The sequence below is a fragment of the Adelges cooleyi genome, unplaced genomic scaffold, assembly GCF_023614345.1.
Source record: "Adelges cooleyi isolate 19-005CV unplaced genomic scaffold, UGA_ACOO_1.1 ACOO_flye_CR_arks_rails_tigmint_CR_PRNA_9, whole genome shotgun sequence".
Taxonomy (NCBI): domain Eukaryota; kingdom Metazoa; phylum Arthropoda; class Insecta; order Hemiptera; family Adelgidae; genus Adelges; species Adelges cooleyi.
The window spans coordinates 9624465-9646777 of NW_026096579.1; the positions used below are offsets into that span (position 1 = coordinate 9624465).

The 22313-nt window shown below is 29.7% G+C and overlaps 1 protein-coding gene across 4 annotated transcripts in view; it reads left to right on the plus strand.

The window, feature by feature from the left end:
* Positions 1-22313, plus strand: part of LOC126846371 (ras GTPase-activating protein raskol-like) — a 119598-nt gene that overhangs the window by 4105 nt on the left and 93180 nt on the right. For 2 of the 4 annotated variants that reach the window (XM_050585715.1, XM_050585716.1), the window contains exon 1: positions 20762-21266. The exons of the other annotated variants lie outside the window; for them this stretch is intronic. In XM_050585715.1, the coding sequence (XP_050441672.1) occupies positions 20777-21266 (490 nt within the window). In that variant the 5' untranslated portion in view covers positions 20762-20776. Of the gene's footprint in view, positions 1-20761; positions 21267-22313 lie in introns of those variants that run through there. 4 annotated transcript variants of the gene reach the window in all.

Consider the following 22313-nt stretch of genomic DNA (forward strand, 5'->3'; position numbering starts at 1 on the left):
TTTTACAAAGCTGTTCGAATTTTACTATAACCAATGCAATTTGTTTTAATTAACTCACAAAATCTAATATAAATGGTTTTACATAATAATACCTACTATTTATGATGTTAATATCATTCCATTACAATTTGCATTCTTAAACTATGGCTACAGCTGTACACACAACGGGTATAATTACATTCATCGTTCTCATGAAGGTAATAAAAAATATGAGTTTTTCATATAAAAACGAGATTACCGTCATTATTATTTTATCAATACTATATTATTATATGTATAGTTTAGATTAGTTTAATCTTTGCGTTCAGACGGAAACGCAACTGAAACCAATAAAAACTTTACAGGATTAAATCGAAAACTGCGCATTATACTAATTTGATAATAATTAATTATTGAATTTGTTATAAATGGTTGAATAATGATTTTCGGTGAAACAATATTATAAGTTTGTTCGAAACATGTTGAAATAATAACTTTAATAAGCAATTTCCGTTGAATTAGTTGTATTATGTTTTATCTTTTATTTATGGGCCATCCCTTATATTATAGTCCTATAAATCCTTATCAATGAAATAAATGTCGTCTTCTTGGGTTTATTGAGCCTTTAAGACCATACCGTCTTACAACCAAGCCTCCATCCTTCTCTGTCCAAAGCTTACAGATTTCTCCAATTGGAACCACCTCATCTGTTCAACATTCTTTTTTATGACATCTTCCCATGAATAAAATGTACATACATATAAAAACAATTGCCACGCGTTCACGGAAATATATACTTATTAATTTTAAATTATTTTAGGTTAGGTTAACTTAGGGTTAAGTTAAAATATTTCTCAAGAACGCATTAGCACTCCGATCACTTAAATATAACCTGACGGGAATATTAAAATCTTCAATGCCAATTGCTAATCTTCAATTAGCCAATGTAAGCATGCTAATGTGAGTCCTATACACAAATACGTTTTTGTCATATTTTTTAATTCTCAAGCACTTAAATTTTAATGCGTTAGTGTCAATTTACATTTTTCGATGATTCGATCGTTAATAATTGAATAGGGTTACGAAAATGTTAGCCAATAGTTGAATAACGAACGCCTCCAATGTGCTAACATGGTCTTTCTTTTATTTATTCCGTTAAAAAAAAAATTGTAATTAAAAACGATAAAAACATTGAACGTTTATTATTGTGTGTAGCCAGCACAGATTAGCTGTTAGCAGTCGGATAATGTACATTAAAGATTTTCAGTAGTGGTAATGTAGTGTTTTATTGTTTATCTTTATCTGTAATTATTAATCAGTATTGACCCGGGTTATCTTTTTTATTGTTCAATATTGTCGTTGATGTTATACAGTATTATGTGTGTCGATAAAACTTGTATGTATTAAATTACCAAATGACTTTAATTATATGCGAATATTAAAACAAAAAACCTCACTGTATCGGCGCTTAAAAGTCAATTAACAATTGTTAAATATGCTAATACGGTTTTAGGCAAATAAAGTAATCACGATTAACTAGAATATTATTGTTAGTGTAAAATTTAAAAATAAAAAAAACCGGTAACCCAACAGTCTTATGATAATTGAATTGGAACTTTGTACTGCCACCATAGACCTTATATATTATTAATTACTAGTACTTTTATAATGTCATGGTATTAATATCAGCTGTTTAATTATACACCCACATACCAAGACAATGATAAACATTCACTAAATGACATTAGCCGTTACCGGTTTACTCGACCGTGTCAATAATTGTTTTATTTTGTTACATAAAAAAAAAATTCTGTATTGCTATTTTTTATTAATTATCAAATCTAATTAGGTCCTTGTGAAATTGCCAAATTCCCAATGATTTACCTTCAGTATAATTTTCAGACCTAAAGCTACACCAAAAAAAGCTGAAAATAATATAAGTTTTCACCCCTTTTAGGGGCAAGGGTTTATGTAATTTTCTTGGGCTTTAACCGTAAGTCGGTAGTACTATTTCTAAAGACAATTCTTCACAAGTTTTAAATTCGTTGGATTATTTGAATTTGTACGTTTTTGAGGTGTTTTTCTCGATTTTGTAGAGGAAAGACAGTTCTGGCCACAATGACTAATCTCAAATGTCTCCTGTTGTCTTTGAACTCCTTCAACGGTTAAAATGATTATTCGGGTTTACTCATATGCACATTAACGTGCATGACTAAGAACGGTCGTCATCATAATATATTATCTACTTGTACTGAACGTGATTTCTTCTTTTTACTTTCAATAATATACACTCGAACGAGTGTAACCGAAGACTGTCCGAGTCGATCGAGCTTTCTCTTCTACTCGATATTTAATGAACAAATATTTGTAAAAAAAAAAAAAAACACAGTTAATATATCAAACGACAATAGCATAAAATAGCAATAAAGATTTTGCTTTTGTTTGGATATTTAATTTAATTTTTTTTTTTTAAATGTATTTCGAGTTCAAATCCTAGTCATTGCACTCGGAAATAAGCAAAACTTGTCGGTTTATTGCTATAAACGTGACGACGCCAAACTAACCTAACCCAATGTTTAAGTATTATATTATTGCTCCAATTATTATAGTTTATAAATTATATTATTGAAATTAAATGAAAAAACATGTTTTTTCTCTTATTTATTTATTTATTCGATCTAAAGACAATAAACGCGTTTTATGTGTTAATTGTTTTTATTATAAAATGTATAAAAAAAAAACGTGCAAAAGAAACAATTATCGAGCTTACAATCGTGTCGTTGACGTTCTCGAATAAAAAAAAACTGTCTTTTTGTGAATTATTAATGTTGTCAATAACAAAAAAAGGTGGTGTCTTGTGCGCAAATAATGTAGTAGTAACACAATAAGTACAAATAGGTAACAATATTCTTTCTAGACATTATTATTGTCACCTTGATATTGTCACCGGCCGTCGCATCGCGCAAGGACATACTATTATAGGTATTATATATTTTGTCAATTCTCTTTCACACACACACACAAAAAACTAATAAGAAGATATGATGCCACTGCCCTCGTCAAATAACGAGAATCACTGACAATGAAACCAATTTTAATTTCTACTAGCGTTTGCAGTAAAATAACCATTTGTCGGCGTAAAACATTATTGTGAACCGTCTGGTCTTAAACGAATTTTACTTGTAAAATCATCAACAAATCCTAATTTGTGAAAACTGAGACGAGTAGTATAAAACACTTTTTTTTTAATCAATATATGTATAAGGTTTTTTTGTTACACGTTTGGTCATTGTAATATTTTTAAGAATACTAGATTTTCAAAATATTCCTTCAAAAAGTCTAAAAAATTCAAATTTTCTTTAAAAGTTTCACATTTTTTTTACATTGTATACGATTTTACACAAACCACAATAAAATCCCAATTCGATTAAAACAAAAGCTTTATTTTTTTTACATTTCACGAACTTTTGGTGAAAAATATGGCTTCAACGTCGTGTGTGAGTTATAGGTCCTCTTAGTTCTTTTTTAGTCGACCCAGCCTAACCCAAACAAACGGTATTAATTAAAGTAGTCGGTACAATCGATTTATAATCCATTGCAAATGTATTAAGTATAGACAATTTTTGATCGAATACTCGGCTGTACAAATATCGAACAATATCTGTTTCGATGCAAACAGAAAGAAATACAACACGGATGGGAAGTCGGTGACCTCGAAAATCTTATAAATAACGATATTAAAAACAATTGAATAACACCTAAAATTGTCCCAAATATTGTCTTATACTAGTTAAAACTATATTAATCTAAGTATGCGAACAAAATTGTATCTAATAAAAAACGACTTGTTTAAATGCATTTGCGGTGGTAATAAATGGTTTTTGAAACTTTATACACTGATTATAGTCTTGCCAATAACACTAATAGTTGGCATACATGTCAAGCCCGTTTGACCTATTTGGGTCCTAAATAGCATTTGCGCGTGTTAAAGACCGCATTTTTTCTTCACTGTACAAATTAATTAAACGACCATTATTATATTAATTGGAACCAACAAAACCATAGCTTACTTGTTAATTTATAGTCCGTACATAAACTTGATAAAACGGATTGTACTCATGCCAAGTTACTCGTTTGGTTATCCAATTAGTGGAGAATAAATAACGATACATTTTTAAAAACTTTGAAACTACTTGACTTGATATACAATGTTTAAAAATTGTGTTGCAACCTGAAAAGTGTATTTTTCACCCAAACAAAAGTTACCTGGATAAGTGCCTACTTGAAATATTAAGTTTGAACCTGTAGAATGATAATAATTCAAAATTTAAATTATAATCCATTAAAAAGATTTGAAACTGGCTTAACTAAACTGATTATTGTAGTTTTGGACTAGCAAAATATTAATGCATTTTTATTATTGTAAATTGGGTTTTGTGGAATTTTTTTAGGCTAGTAAATAATGGCACAAACCGTGTTATTGGCATTGCAAAATCAATCCATATTGTTGTTTCTAAAGCTGAAGTACAAAACCAATGGCGTTTGCTTCTCAGTAGCATGATATGATACTTCCCTTACATTGTTCATTGTTTGCCATTTAGGAAATTGGACACGCCAAACGAAATGGCGTCACTTTAAAAGGTCATTCGATAATACAATTTCCTTTAAAGGTTAAACCGGTACTTTCGTTTTAATGGTAATTGGGTTTTGAAACCCTGCGGGTTCATATATTATATTTAAAAGTAACTGCTAATTAATCAATTCAAAATATAAAAAGTTTAAATTAATTTTAGCATTGTTTTAATATCATAACTGAAATGTAAAAGTGTAAATAAAACCTTTAAAAATATAGATTAAAACAATAATTAACATCAATCATTTTGAAATATCGTTTAATTTATATTCATTTATTTACAAAAATCATTCCCGACAAAGAAATTACAAATAATTGTGAAATTAGTCATTATATTATTATGTAACGTTTACGAGTATAGTTCCAAAGGGCAACATTAAATTTACAACAATTATTATTAAGTTATTAAAAACTAAAATCAGTTATTGTACTGTATTGACTGTATTATTACGATCCATAATGGCGAATCAAAGTAATTTCTAGATCAAACACAAATTTAAACACTTATGATAAAAGAAAATATTATGGTTTTTTATCAAGTACTCAATTAAAAAAGAAGAATTTTTAAGTTCTTTCAAAAAAATTCAAACTGTTGCAGTGTTATAAATGAAATTATACGAATAATTAAAATTTGCATTTATCTCAATATTGTTCAAAATATATTAGAGTAATAATGATTCAAATACTTCGAATCCTTTTGTATGTAAATTCATTTTTTCTGAATGGTTTGATATGAAAATTATTAAAAAAAAGTATTTTCATTCGAATAATAATAAATTGTGAATCTCAGTTGTGCAATTCAAACACGAATATGCTCAACTCTGTGCTTAGTAATAACCGAGAATGAATTTATGTTTGATTTGCCGTTTAAATACCATAAAAATATTATAGTATCGCATGTATTATCGCCCTTCGTCTGTAACAATAGCGTTTCAACAAAAAAAAAAAACCATAAAAGTAATTTTAAAATGACTATTGTCTTAAAAAAATATATATTTAACGTTCTTTGATAAATATTATTTATCATTTATATATATATACTTTTGCAGATTAATTGTATGTACTAAATATAAAAAATTCTGTCACGGTGAAACTTATTTTTAACTGTTTTGCAATGCGTGTGCGATAATACAATATTATGCTTATACTTCAAACAATAGACTTGTAAAATTAAAGTGTATGTTTTAATGCAAACTCAGTTTAAAACCGTAGCCCACTTACAAAATGTATATATATATTTTTTTTTTGTTATATTACAACAATGCCCTGAGCAAATAATATTATTTAAAAAAAACACTCGTTGAATTACATAATACACATATTTTTTTTTATACGGTCATTAAATCAAAGCATGACATATACAGGACGATCCATTTAACATCACTCAATTTGTTTAAAAATAGTTCGTAATTTTCTAGTTTTTCTTTTTGAAAAAAATGTGTGCCCATGTTATTTTTACTATATTATAAAATTGATAAATATTTATGTGCTTTTTATTATTTTCCAGAGTTTTACCGACTCTTGTATAGTATATGTTTAAATAATATATTTAATTAAGAAAATGTTGAAAATAATTATCCAAAACTATAGTTCGGTAAACTATTGTTAATTTAAAAGGTTTTCAAAATATTAACGTTACCGTTTGAGAAACAGAAGTTAACAAAACTCTACCAAACAAATGTAACAATTTCAATATGGTGCAATATTGTAAAATCACAATAACGAAATGTTTTCAAAGAGAAAAACTACATAGTTGTAATTATTTTCAGAGAAAATAAATGTCTTAACGTTAAATGGACCACCCTGTATAGGTTTAGTGGACTCGTCAATGTAAAAGTCTGACGACAGTCTCCGTTGTCGTCATAATAGACGAGGGTAGTTTTGTCCACGGCCGAGGGGGGGGGGGTTCTTTTGATTGCAATAATAATAAACTCGACTATATAGAATTACTGCTTAGACCGATTTGCAAAAACTATAAAATTACAATGTCAATAATAATAACCTTTGGTTAATTTGTCCTTTTCGTGATCTGTACTTAAACATATTTATATGTATGCATACATATATATATATACAGGGTGTTCCACAATGATTCGACAAATGAAATAACTTTTGTTCTAGTGAATGTTTTAAAGTTTTTTTTTTTAAATTAATTAATACTCATTTGTGCTATAAGCATCACCGCTTTTTATTGCACTTAACTATTTTACTTTTTTAAATACTGTTTTTTTTCTTTTTTATATTCAAGATAGCCATTCTATCAAGGAAAATTTGCTGAAAATGGCGACTGTTCAATAACCAGATTTGGATAATTATTTTTTAAGTTACTAGAGGTTAAAGGGTTGGTTGGGAGGTGGAGTGCGGTTGAGTAAGCGCATAGAGCTATACGATAAAGGTTGTTCTCTGCACTTTCTAAACAAATTCCATAACATTAGGCAAATCAACAAATTTATGAAAATACTTATCGTATCCGGCTGACTGCTGTTAACCTGGTAATTAAATACGGTCATAGTGTGATGTTTGCTTTTTCCTGTGTCAAAAGTTTTATAACATTAAAAGTAATGATTTGGGATTAGCTTAAGTAACGTTGAATTAGGAATATACAAAAATTGGCTTACAATAGTCTGTTCCGATGTGATTTTCAAAAAAAATTTAGCAAACATATTATTAATTCCAAGTTTTTATAATTCCCCCCTCCCTATACTTAGGGCTGGAAACTAGTCATTTTTATCACTTTTATTTACTTATTTTAAAATTGGCTACTTTTAGTCGCTAATTTGATAATAAAGTAATTACTCTTATTCCAAAATTGTTGTTTGGTCAATGAGCAAGTTTGCCTATTAGTTAAAATGGAAAAAATATTAGGTTTAAAGTTCAAACCCGTATATTATTTGGCATATAATATATAGGTCCAATTAGGGAAGCCTAGCAACGTCATCCACTCGCCTTACCAAGAAAAAACATATTCCCCCAAACCCTTCAGATCTACTTAAAATAATTGTTATACAATATAATGCGAATTTCCCTATTATACCATTAGATAAAAAATAAATTACCATATTTATCACTCAGACAATTTATTTGTGTATGCGCATAGTTAATTTTTTATGATGACAACGAAATTTAAATTGTATAATATAATATACATACAATATGACTCACAGCTGTTATTCAAAATAATCGTACATGGTTTGTTGTAATTCCGATCAACCGGTTGACTTTAATTTTTGACCGTAAAGTGCTATTATCGTTTAAATTTAAATTTAAAAAAACACAATTTAAAGAAATGATGACCATCTAAACATCCAATTTTGAGCTGGCTTTCAGATTTGTATTTATATTTTTTCATGTTTACCTGGATTTTTTTCTAAAAAAGTTAAAAAGAATAAAGAATAAATAATTCGCTTGGATTTAAAAAGGACCTATTCAAGTTCACAATACATATTATGGTGATCATTTAAATTCGATTGGTCAGCACATTTTTCCAACCAGTGTATTTCAAGACGTTTAGGATTTTGAGAAAAAAAAAGCCTAATGAACCGTTTATATCCGATTATCCGAAAGCGATATTTGTTCAATATATAATTAATATCAATTTTTTTTTTCCTTAAGTCGATTGTTTATTTAGCGTTTTCAAGGTTTTTAAAATTCATGTATTGCGATCAAAGTATAAACATATTAACGCTCTTTTCTGTTTTTAATCCTATGTTTGTTTATCGTCCAATATACAATCTAATTATTTAAAAAAAAAATACTTTGTAATACAATAATATTATGATTTTTGTGTTGGATTTCACGGATTAAATTATTATTGACTTTGTTTTCTGTTTGTAATTTTTATAGTTGGTTTTTTTTAGTTCCCTCTTTATTTCTAAACATTTAACGTCACAGGATTGCTTGTGTGTATTAGATTATAAAAATAATAATATGAACTCTGACCTAACTCACTCGGCGTGCAATTAAAAAAAATGGGATGCGATTTTTATCATGTTTTGCGCGTGTCCGATAAAAAAAAATAATTTATAATTATATTTTCCACACGATACATCTTTTAGGCATGGAACTAACTGTATTTTTTTTATTCCATAGACAAAATAAATATCGATTTACAATTAATTGTAGGACGTGATAATAATAATAATAGTTTTCGAAAATTCGAATAGGAATTTATTGGTAAACAAATTGTTTTTTTCTTAACAACTAGTCGAATAGTAGGTATTATGATTTTAGCACCGCCTATCACAACTTATAGTTAAAACGTAGTAATAAGATATCATCTTTAAAAAAAAAAAAAATACCGTCCGTGCAGTAAACGTGAGATATGAATATTTTTATCTACACGTTGTTGGTAAGTTATTATAATGTAATGGGTAATCACAAGGTGTTTTATAGCTGTGCATTATCGTTTAACTTCATCAAACTTATGAATTTCCGTATGAGTTTCACTGAAATATAACCTATAAGTTACGATAATAATAATTATTATAGCCTGAAAAAATGTCTACATTTAATTTTGTCGTTGTAGTTGTTTTAACGTTTACAATTTTTTTCTATGAGCAAAAGCCGGTCCGATTTCAACTCAGTTAACAGATAAGACTTTGTTGGCCTCTTAACTGATGTGTTACATCAGGAACCGCTCTTTATTAAGAAATTCAGTTTTTTATAATTAAATAAATTAAATTAAAAAATGTTTCAATATTAAAACACAATTGTTTTTTATCACAAAATAAAAAACTAACAAAACCCATTAAAGCAGTCAAGGTAAGTCGTTTATCTTTAATAGATTGAGATCCGCCCGTTCTAGGCTGTAGTCAAAATGCTGTCAGGCTTTTTCATTTAAAACGTTAAAAAATTACAAAACAGACCGTTTTCAATCCCCTTTAGACAAAAATCTTGTTGTACATTGTTCTCGTTTACACGATAAGAACATAATAAAATTATAATTCTACCTTAAAATCCGCTCTTTTACAGAAGCTCAAATTACACTTTAATTTTATTCAAAATATCTTAACGCGCGTCATTACGCAAAACAGCGGAAACTATTATTATTTATTACGTTAAAAGCAATAAATGACATCCATATTGACACACAAAAAAACCTGTTTCAACACACAAATTTCATTAGTTATTAGCAAAAAAAAAAAAGTATATTTACTCGTAAGCAGTAAGTCAACCCGTTTTTTTATGATTTTCCTGTATCAAATATTATGTGAGTGGGATTTTTAACCGAGTGGTGTGCCGTGATTTTAGTTTTTAACTTGAAATAAAAAAAAAAATATAATGAGTGTACATAATTAAGTACCCAATGTTTATTCTGAAAATAGAGAACGTTTTAAAGGATTGTGTTATTACAACACGGCGACACGGTTGGGAATAATATTAATTAACCGCTCTGTAAACTTGTTGTGCAAAAGAAATAAAATTTACATTTGATTTTTACAGTTGATGGTTAAATTAGTTTGTTTTTATAAAATTAAAAAAAATAGGTATAAAGTACAGGGTCAATGTAAATGTATTTATTTTTTTTATAGGAAAAAAAATAACAATAAAACTAAAATTTGCTTTTATTTAATCGGTTAATGCAAAAAATATTTTACAATAAAAAGTATTCGACGATAAAAAAAAAAGTTTATTATTTGTACATTAAAATTTTTTATCCTACTTTTTTACAATACATTACACATTTGACCCCAATTAGTAATAATTGTGATCGGTTTGTTATTTATTTAATCGAGATCGTTCTTTTTTTATTTTAATAACAAACAGGTCGAACGTAAAAAACGAATTAAAAATTGAATAAAAAAAACTACCTTCAGAGAAATTTTAGCTGAAAGGTATTTTATTGTGGCAAAATGTAATTTCCTCCCCTTCGAAATCAAGCAAAACGCCCAAAAAGATTACATGCATTTTAACTTTTTATTTTTTATTAAGAAGAATATACAGTTGGTATAATATAAAGCACAAGAAGTGTCTGTGATAATGTAATATAATAGTACTGTGGTTTATTTGATGAAGAAGTCACCCAATAATGACGCTTAAATTTGATTATGTTTATATTTTCAGTTTAAAATTAAAATTAAATTTAAACTAAATTAACTTAGATAATTTTTTCAAAAACGTGTAGTCTTTTTTATTAAGAAAAAAACCAAAAAAAAAGGGGGGAAAATTACATTTTGACCGTACTTTTATTTGATAGTGATTGAACAGTCAACAGGTTTTTAGAAAACTATGTGTATTTATGTGGTTAACCACGAATTAAAATATATTTATAATATATAATATGGGTACAGAACGGCAACAAATCATCACGGACAAACGATAGACCAACCCCAATACGGCATCCACCCTGATATTGAAAATACAATTTTAAGCACACATAATTGTCATTACAATACTTTTATCGATATGACGTTTATCGCCACCATCTACAGATTCGCGTCGAAACGTTTATTTGAAAGTGATGTGATCTCACTTTCCGTTATGAAAATTACCGCAGACCCGTGACCTTTATCGATATGCTCCACCCCCCCCCCTTCCACTATACCCCTCCCTTCTTGCTGCATTTTTTATTGCGTTTAATCGCACATAGACTTGGAACATATCGACATTATCGGTTCACTCTCCACTTAATAGGCCCGTGTAATAAAATATAGTACAAAGTCTACAAGTTGGCTTTTACTCAGACTATAAAAACAAGCACTGCATCCGATCATAATATTAATCGTAATGACCTTAACCCCCTCGTTGGCGTCTCGCGACCCCGTTCGTATGCGGAGGGTGAAGTTTACACGGAGAGTAGTCTGATATCGATTCGCTTCCGAAGGGATGATGATGATGATGATGCAAAGGGTGAGAGACCCAATGTGTATGTTGCACTTGTCCGCGTCGCCATGGAAACGTCGTGTCTGGACCCTAAACGACAGTGTGTGGAAACCGAGGGAGACAGGATGGGGAGGAGGCGAGTCAAAATAATAGAAAATCCTAAACGGGAATTTTTTATTTTGCAAAAAAAAAAACAAACGTTTTTTCGGTACGATAATATTGTAATAACAAACAGCTAATCGTAATAATATGCAAACAAAAATGTAAACTTCCGTTTTTATTCGAACGTCATCCGTTTTTATATTTTGTCCCTCATGTTTGTTGATGTGATGTGCGTATCACACGTGAAAAACCCACATCGCAAATAATTGTAATGCGCAATGTAAATGTAACTCGCAATCGAAAATTGAATGGCGTTATGCAAAAAGCATCCATCCCACAAAAACACAAAAACATGAGATTTCGATACTATGCGCTTCTTATCTATCTTGTATCGAAATCTCATATTTTTGTGTTTTTGCGGGATGAACGCTTTTGCACAACGTCATTCAATTAATCTAAAATATTATTATAAACAGAAAATATAATAAAATAATCGCAATAATTACTATGCGCGTTTTTTTTTTGTGTTTTGATAAGCAAAACCTACTCGTTTGTCGCATAAAAGGTCAAACCCAACGTTGTTTTGAATTTGTTGAAAACAATGTATTATGTATTTAATTTCTTTAACAAAATATAAAATGTACAAAAAACGACAAATTTGCGCTCTTAAACATATAAAATCGTCGAAACTAAGACTTTATACAACGTTTGCTAATTTGTTTTGGAAGTTTGGATTTTCGGTACAAAATGTGGTCAGTTTTAATACCATTTTTGTAGTAGTTATCGCTTTCAGATTTGTCATAGTTTGCGTGTTACAGATGTAATTATTGATCAGTTTTGGGAGTTGTATTTATCATGGTAAATCTAAAATGCTTATTTGTTAATATTATCAGGATTGAAGTTTCGGTTGGATTGAATTCACTATTTTTATAATTGACTATTTATTTATAATATAAAAAAAAAAAAATTGATTTTAGCTTCGATAATTTCAATTTTCGATTGATATATTAATTTAAAATGGTTTTTAGAAATTATATAGTATTTATTTTTCGTTAAGTATGTAAAATACAGTACTTTATTTTATATTATATAGGTTTTTTGTTTTTTACGCAAAATTGGCCTTGGTCCACATTTTAATGCAAACGAAGTTATTGCAATTTCTTGAAACTGATCTTTAATGCATTGGTCCATTCTAAATATACTTTAGAGTTTTCATTTTACTAGTATAAACTGAATAAAAGAAAATGCACGTTAATGTTTAATAAGTTTGATCATTGAGGCAATAGTTTTAAGTTAAAAAAATAAAAGTTTTAATGTTTTGTTGTTATTTATAGTACATATTGACTGTTTGACACGACGTTGATTTATTATATTTAATTTACTATAAATTCAAGTACGACGGAATAAGTACTTTTTAAGTCTAACAAAAACTTAGTCAGGTTTTTGAATCCAAATTGCCTCCAAAATTGTAAACCACTTACAAAACAAAACAATCAAGATTACTGATTTTCTTTTATGTTTAAAAAAATCTACAAATTTAACATTTAATTCCGAGACAATTTCTAAGTTTATAAAAAGAAAAATATAGCTTATAAACATTTTTTTATTTAAGCACCTCTTTTTAAAGGTAGGCATTTTAACGTACAGAACACGTGGAAAAAGTGGCAAAATAATGTTTTTTACAATTTTAGAAGTGATTTGAAAAAATAACTTATCGTGCTATAGTATTCCGACACCAGATTCGGATTCAAGGAGAAAAATAAAAAAACAAATTTATGTAATTTGGTCTTGTTTAGAATTGAGTTTTTAATTTTTACATTATCATAAAAATGAATTTCTTCGAGTGGAATCTAATTTTTGAAGCTAAAAACAGATGTCTCTCTGCTCCTCCACGCCAAAAAATAAAATAAAGGTCATATTTTGTTTTGTAGTGTTTAACTCTGTTCTCTAGTCGTTAACTACACGTTGTTACCGTTTGTGATGTTGCAGTATATATGCACGCCTTAAACGATTGTCCAACAATTTCTCAAACGAGACAATAAAAATAAATTGTAGTCTACCGAAGAAACGTGTGTAGGTCGTCCGTGCAACGGTTAATTGACCAATTATTTCTAGTACTACATTATCAAACGATAAATTATTGTTACACAGTTTTCGGTGGTGATCTATACCGTTACTTTGATCAACGCTAATATTGTCCGTCGGCAGCAAAACATGGAAACCGGTCGTTAAATGTTTTGTGTACACCAGATTAATGTAGTGTCTTTGGATGTATGTTGTGATTACACGTCTTGGGTTATGATCATACAGATACTACAACAACCAGTCATTGCCTTGACCACAATAACAAACCGCGTGTGAGTTTATTATATTGCAAGCAAACAGGCGTGTACTTATGTGGTTAGTGATCGGTTGGAATGACTCACAACACGACGACGTGAGTGTGTTACATGAATTATGGTTAAAAAAAAAATAGCAGTAGTGCATATTATTATTATTGATGGCCCGTGGCAGCCTGACAACAATGTACAGGTTTATCCATATTTCACGTTACAGTGATTATTATTATTTTTTTTTTCAATGCAATCATTATTAGCATGGCAATGTTTTTAGGCTGAGGTCAACCTAGAAAATTCGTGAGATTTTTTGCCAATTTATTTACTCTATTTGTAACCTAACCTTTTTTTTTGGGGGAGGGGGGTCTCCTCATATACAAAAAAGTTTCATTGTAGTTTATTCTGATCACATCAGCTGTATGGCATGAGTGTCAACAAACCAAAAAAAATATCAAAAACTCTTTCCCCGAAAAGGAGTGGAAACGTGTTCTTGATTTCACTTTTTCGCACGTAGTTTTAGGACTCGAAGTTTGAAAGTTATATTGCAGGTAGAAAACCCTCCGAAAAAGCCAATACATTTTGGTCAGCGTTTTTAGGAATCATTGCGACTGAAAGTGCTCATATCACTTTCAAATAAACGCTTCGAAGCGAATCTTTCAATACCCATACATTATCGCAACTAACAATATAATGAAAATATTTTTAAATACTTGTTGAATGATGATTCACCCGCACAGATAAAAGTTACTAATCAGACAAAGTGTAATTTTTATCCTTTTTTCCTAGTTTTCCTCAATAAAATAATGTTACTGACTGCAGTAACTAAAAACTTCCCGCTTTTAATCATCTTAAAATCAATACAAATGATTAAATACAAAAGAAAATCACAGTGTATTTATTAAAATAAGAACTAAATTATTTAAATTAATTAAAAAACAGCATTAGTTAAAAGATCAATTGTTTGGAATAAAAAATGGGAATTGTACATTTTTGAAAATAATACAATTTCGGTCGCAACAAAATTAATTTATGCAATTAAGAACATCGGTTTTGTTATTGAATTCGTAAATATTGTACTTAAATAGTGATAGTTTTTATTTGCTCAAATAACAAACCATGATTACTATTATAATTGTTATTGTTAAACAAATAATCGAATATACTATTGTGAAATAAATTAATCAATGGCCGTTCATTTAAATAAACCCTCAAACGGGTGTCTACGATTCATTATTATTACAACTGATACTATAAAATCGACAAGTTATTTTATTAGTTGATCGGTTGAATTTACTATTTTGCTACATGTAGAAATCGGTTCGGCGGTTTAGAAGTTACCGTGGGTCCGGACGCAAAAATAAATACAAACATTGAAGAAACAATACCTTCTCAGCTACGCGACCAAGCTAATAAAATTACCGTAAAATGAAAAATAGAATGACCCTGTACAAAATATATAATGATGTCATCGTCGATTTCCTGACGTTCACTGTCAAAGTAGATTTTAGTCATGAACAAGTCCTATGGCAGCATCGTTTTAATTAAACTTCAATTTAAATACGTCGCTTATATTGCTTAGTTTAATTATAATCGATATTGTAATTTCGCCGGTAAACGTATTAATCCTATCAACCTTTAAGATAATATAACACGATTTTGTATTTCTATATCTATAATCTATATAGTGATATGCAAATTATGATGTTATTGTTTTTGCTATCGTGTGCAACAGGTGCTCCGCTCATAAGTCTCCATAATATTATCATATCCCACACATCAATGCAAACTTGATTGAAACTGTCCTAACTTGATGTCGTGGAGACCGTTGGATTTTATTACGGTAAAAAACTCATACTGGCTTGGAAATTAAAAAAAAAAATTGTGGATTTTTATTTCGAGTCATATAAATATGATATAATGTATATATATGCCAATATGTTAACCTTAAGACTTGATTTTAAATTTCGTCAAGTTTTATGATAGGAGTCGATTTTATTTTTTTTTTTCATATTTTCTTTATTTATAGCAAAAAAACGCCCTAAATAAATCACAATAAATGTATAATTATGCATTATATAACCACCATCGAGAATGACCTAACAATTGACCGTGACAAAAATAACCTAACAAGTATTAAATAAAAAATGTATTTAATTAATAGGTGTTTAGGACTTTTATTATGTATAAGAGGTGGTAGCATTATTTATTTAAATTGATAATTGATTATTAAGTTTAAAAAAAATATATTAAAATAATAAATACAAGTTCGCCAGACAAACAAAATGTATTTATTTTTATTTAACCTTATTTCTGCAAATCTAAACAAATTGGCATACAAATATGAATTTTATAGTGCATTTTTGTAAAAGGGTTATGTTATTTTTAACTGCTGTTTTGAAAACTTGTGCGTTTAAGTTTATCCAGATTTAGGTCATCTCGAGTACAGTTAATAAAATAGATGTTATTTAGATAATTATGAAATGTATTCAAATTAAATTTGAATATTCATGGTGAACTGTTAAATATTTTTTTACATTAATATTCAGGTGTTGATAATGTTTTAGCTCGACATATCATTGTTATTGAATTTGTTTTAACTGCAATAAACTATTTGACTAATTTTTTTTTTAACTTATTTAATAAGGATACTATTTTTATGTTATACAATATTTGATTTCCCGCAAAAATATGAATATTTTTACAATAATGGTAAAGCAACATATTAAATGTATTAATAAATAAAACAAATATATTTCCCACCAAACCTAAAAAATAACGTTTAGAAAATATTACTATACCTACACTTCTCAAGGGTTTTATGAGCAGTTGATGGGTTCTAACCGAACGGCCATCGGACAAGCTAAAATTCAATTATATATTTGTTTAGAATTTAAATATACTCATGTGATGATCTAACGTTTTACACTGAAAAATTCATTAGCATATTATTATAAGCAACAGTCGACCTTGAAGAAGGCACACGCTCGGCTCTCATTAAACATGACCCGAAGGTGTCAAAAAAAAAAATTGAACTCTAAAAATTCGTTTGGTCACGAAAACGAACGAATTGTGTTATTTCTAATATAATTATAAAACACGTTATGTTGAGTTTGTCAATTATTATTTCTATTATATTGTCATCTCAAGCAGGCATTATTTTTCAGTAAGACACTAGTCGCGCACTAGGAAATTTAAAATGTGTACTTGAGAAATAAGTATAATATTGTACAAATAAGATATTATAATATAAAATTAGGCATAATCATAATTTTTGTCTCGTTAAATCTGGAAAAATATTTAAAGTTTAAATCTAGTTAGGTTAGTTTAAACTTAACTTAACCTAAGCTAACTTACAATTCAACACAATTTTTTTTATATGAACTTTAAGACATAACATAAGATTTTTTTTTTTAAAAAACCATATTTTTTGTCGTACTGCTTGAAATACAACAATGGAATTATTTAATTTAATTTAAAGTGTTACAGATATAAGTGTTGACTATACTTGGGTTTACCAAGTTTACCATCCGTCAAATAGACTTATAATCCTGAGTAATGAGTATTAGATTTTTAATTTTTTTTTTATCATATAAATAATAAAATTACTACTTTCGATACAAGTCATAAAATATGTAAGCACATACCTAATCATACACATAACCTAACCTAAAGGAGGTTTTATTTAAAAAAAAAAAAAGATCCGGATAATATCAATTCCGGATTTCAATCACATTGCTAATTTACATTAAAGTAGTCTGTCCGATTTTTGCCAACAATTTATATTGTTACACACAAATGGTATACCGTTTGACTTTTTTTATCAAATTATTTCAATTTTAAGTACTTAGCATTTAATTATTAATTTTAAAGTATTTTTTCCTTTTTATTTAATACCTTTAAGAACTTTTTTCGTTCAGTATGAATAATTATATTTTAATCGTCTCCAAAAAGTGTTTAAAAGAAAATTGTTGATTATATCAAGACAAGTCTGCCCTAGTTAAAGGTGGGCGAAACATTTATGGTTTTATCTTTTTTTTTTTTTATGTGTTAAGTGTTGTGTACCTAAGAAATATATTAAATAAATAAAATGTAATTAATGTTGTTATAAAATAATATTTCAAAAATATATTTACACTTTTGTATGTACAGTTGGAAAAAATCCCTACAATAAATACCGATTTAGAACTTTGACTTCCGGTTTTCATACTTACTCAAGTACTATATATATTTTTTTAAGACTATACTCGTCGCGCTATCTCGTGAATGAAGACTGGACGCGTTCAACAGGTGCGGCATTCGACCAACAGATGGCGCAGTGTAACCATAACAAAAATGATTTTAACACTGAAGGTCCTAAGTGCTAATTTGCGGGCTTGTATCCAAAAGGTTCTACGTATGTGAAAACATGTAATTTTTTAAAAGCTATAATTTAAGTGCATTTCCAAAAATTATCAAAAAAATTAAAAATAATATCACAAGTTATATTTAGCAATAATACAACCTAACATACAAAGCAATGTATTGATCCCATAGAAACACTCAAACCATTTTATTTTATAATACTACCTAATTGTATTTTGTTTTTTCAATACACAGAACATCTTTTTGTTCTAACAATATGTAGATTATTTAAAGTTCTATCCTAGGTTTGCGATAATGTCATGTTGAAGTGAGGTTAGTTCTTATCGTATGAGCTCCTTGCTAGCTAGACAAAAACTTGGTGGAATTCATTTTAATTATAATGAATAATACCATTATTCATTTTTGTATGTTAAATAAAAAATATTTAATACGTTAAATACAGTATCTACGACTGTTCATCGTTAATTGTGTTCTGTACTACGTCATGTTTAATAGTAATTTAGTTTTATTACTTTTTGTCAAGTAATAAAACTAGTATGGACACTAGTCTGCAGTTCTGGTGTTTACAAAAAAAAAAACAAACGCATTTTTTATTGTCATTTTGTTAATTTTGTCATTACAAAAAAAATTCACAAGTTTGTACAATTATACATTCTGTGTCTATAGTAATGACATTTACTGATGACCAATTAATTTTGTTGAAAAAAAAAAATAACAAGTTTATGAAATTGTATATAAATATGTGTTATGTGTATCTTTTTTTTATACGCAGAAAATACATGACAATTTTTTTAATTTACAGGGGAAACGCTTGAGGGGAAGTAAAGGGTTTGTTTTGTGAGTTCGAGTCGATCTTAAAATCATTTTTAGCGTATTGTTAAACTGTACCCACTTGATTGTTAAGCTCAACTGCCCAGAACTGGTCATAAATATAATACACGAATATTAACAGTAGGAAACAAGTAATACAAGTATAATATATTCGTACATATGATATTTCTTTATGAGTTTTCATTTTTTTATCATACCTACACACTATAATAATTTCGTTTGGGAAATGTATACGTTTTTTTATTTTTTGTTTTTTTTTAATTGACAATTGCTTTTTAATGCCCAGTGAAAGCCCGTGGATAATGCTCCAGTTGTCAATGTATACTAAACCGTATAATATGATGTAGTTTCCACAATTATTATTATTGTTACTATCTTTAAAAAAACCATGCTCGCTTTTTATTATTATTATTTTTGTTTTTACTTTTCCTTCGTTTGAAAACCGTGCGGTTTAGCCGTATAGCACATAACAATTAGGTCACTTAATGATAATTGTGTGTAAATCCAATAATTGACCAACGCTATATATTTGGCCGTATATCTTGGGTTTTCCTTTATTCAACATGGTTATACAGACTTATCGAGTTGTAACATTGTGTGTCGTTTTAAAAACTCTAATATTAACAAATACGATTTACGTGTACTGTATTGTGACCACCCCTGCTGTATAGTATCAAAAACAGGATTGACAGCAAACAATATTAATCAATTATTAATTTGTTTTTTTTTTTGTGTTTGCAGGTGAGTTGACTATTGTTTTGGTACAAAAAAAGGAAACACGAAAAGCGTAAGAATGCATCAGAAAATTATAATATAGTTTTTGCATTAAACTGTAAACAAATTTTCCATATTTGATACAAAAATTCTTGTGTGTGTATCGAAAAAAACTATTAACTCTTTGAAAATCAACAGGTGTGGCGGCGTTCTCTTAGGGGGAACGTTGAGTACTCGGGGTGTCCGTGGGGGGGGGATACTGCCCCATTACTCCTCCCCTGCGGTTTTACTCATAGGGAGAGGCGCCCTCCCCACTATGAAAATAGGTATACAGATATGTACACACAAGTATTGGAAATATTACAATATTTCTTTTTGTCATTTATTTTGTAGTAAATAATAGAATAGGATATTTAGGAAAAAAGAGTTGCATTGCAAAAACTAAATGCGTGACCATTATTTCTTTTGTTTGGCATTTCTGTTACCAAATAAAACGACAAGACAAATTATTACAGTAACGCATCCGTTAAGTTTACAATATTTTATTTGTTAACTATACACATTAACACAACAAGCGTTGCGTAATTTTTTTTTAAATCAAGTATGTTTTAAATCAAACGTAATTATTTAAGTGTACGACTAGGTGAGGGGAGAATTTTTCGGATTTGTTAATTATTGTCCGGTGACCTGTGACCGCTCGCGTTCCTGTGACCTGTGACGTCGAGTGTTATTATTATGTTTTTCGCATTCCCAATTTCCGAACGGCCACGGTAGACGAGCGGCGCCCTCGAGTCGAACGTCCGCCGCCGCCGCCGCAGCCGCCGCCGACCGGTTTTCGCCGTGACCTCAAGATATCATAGGCGATAGCACCGCGGCCGCCGCCGACGATAACGCGCACGCGGGGCGATCCACCGCAGTCGTATCGCCGATTCCGTTACGTCCACTACCGCGCGCGCGAACCCGACGACGTTTGGTTCTGTTGTACTCGCCAAAAACGATGGCCACCACCGTAGCCGCCGCCGCCGAAGAACTGCGCGTACCCGGTTCGCCTCAGCCGTACGCCCTGCGCGTCCGCGGTTCGTGGCGCGATTATTTCGACCCGCCGCCGCTGGACGACGACGAAGACGACGATGCCGCTTGTTGTACCGACACGGACACCGACTGTTGCGTTTCGGACGACGACGACGACCGATTTTCGTTGTACCGAAGCGACTACGACGACGACGACGATGACGGGTCGTGCTGTTCGCTGTGCTCGTCGTCCGGTGGCCGCCGCCGACGACGCCGGTACACGCCACCGCCGCCGCCGTCCCTGTCGCCGGTATTTGAACCGTCCATGCGCGGGTCGTGCCGGTGCGTCCGGTGCCAGAAGCGCCGGTACTCGCTGGACTTCTTCCGGGGCACCGACTTCCGTCGGGGCATACCCTCGCCCAACGTGTACATGATCGACGAAACCGGATGCAAAATCGTCGACGACTACATCCACGGTAAAGTCCACCCTCGAAAAAAAAAATGCTTAAATACTTCATTTAGTTCATATATGAATTAATAAATATATATTATCATATATATATATCCACACCTCATCTGCTAAGATAAAAATGTAAAAAAAAGGAAAAAAATTATTTTTCTGCAACAACATTGTAAGACTGACTTCTCCAATTTAAAGTCTGTAATAACATAAGAATTTTTTGGCCTCTTTACTGGGTTATGTTAGAAACCGATTTTCATTAAAAAAATGCATTTTTTTGTAATTAAAATAATTAAATGTAAAACTTTTTTTTCTACATCAAAAAGCTAAATATAAAAATCTGTTTCCTACATAACCCAGAAAAGTAGCCAAAGAATTTGTACATCTTTATATAGGAATGAAATCGGACCATCCTAAGTAGACGAAATTCTGTCAAGTTTTTTGTTTTAAATCTGTATAATATTTTATACATTTTATAAAAAAAAAAATTCCATTGAGTCTGGTGTCAGATAGTCTCTTAGGGACCTCCAGTTGATTTTTAAATACACTTCAAAGTTATTAACATCTTTTCAAACAAAAATGATTATTTTCTTATTTAGGTAATAAAAAAAAAGGCAGTTTTTATGATCATCATAGTATGATTAGCATTGTTTACTAAAGATAAAAGAAATGTCCTTGAAATACTTAATATTATTCGATGAAAATCAATTAAAAGGGATTGATTTCTTATTTTTTTCTTTCGAATATACTAAAGTTTTTTATGCAGTTGATTAAAGAACAAAAAAAATATTGTCTTAACAATTTGTATTGTCATTATTCGTTATTTTTTTTTTATACGGTTTGGCTTGTCTAAAAATAACACGTTTTTTTGTGGATTGTTAAAAAAAATACTAGGTACGTTTACATTGTTTCAGCGGTATAAGTAGTTAAACCTGTAACAGATTTTTCATGAAAATTGAACATTGGGTAAATTTTGCCGATAATTATTACCATTTTAATAGTCAACAAACAAGATAATTTGCATAAAGATTAACGATGGGTCCGACGATAGGTTGGCCGACCA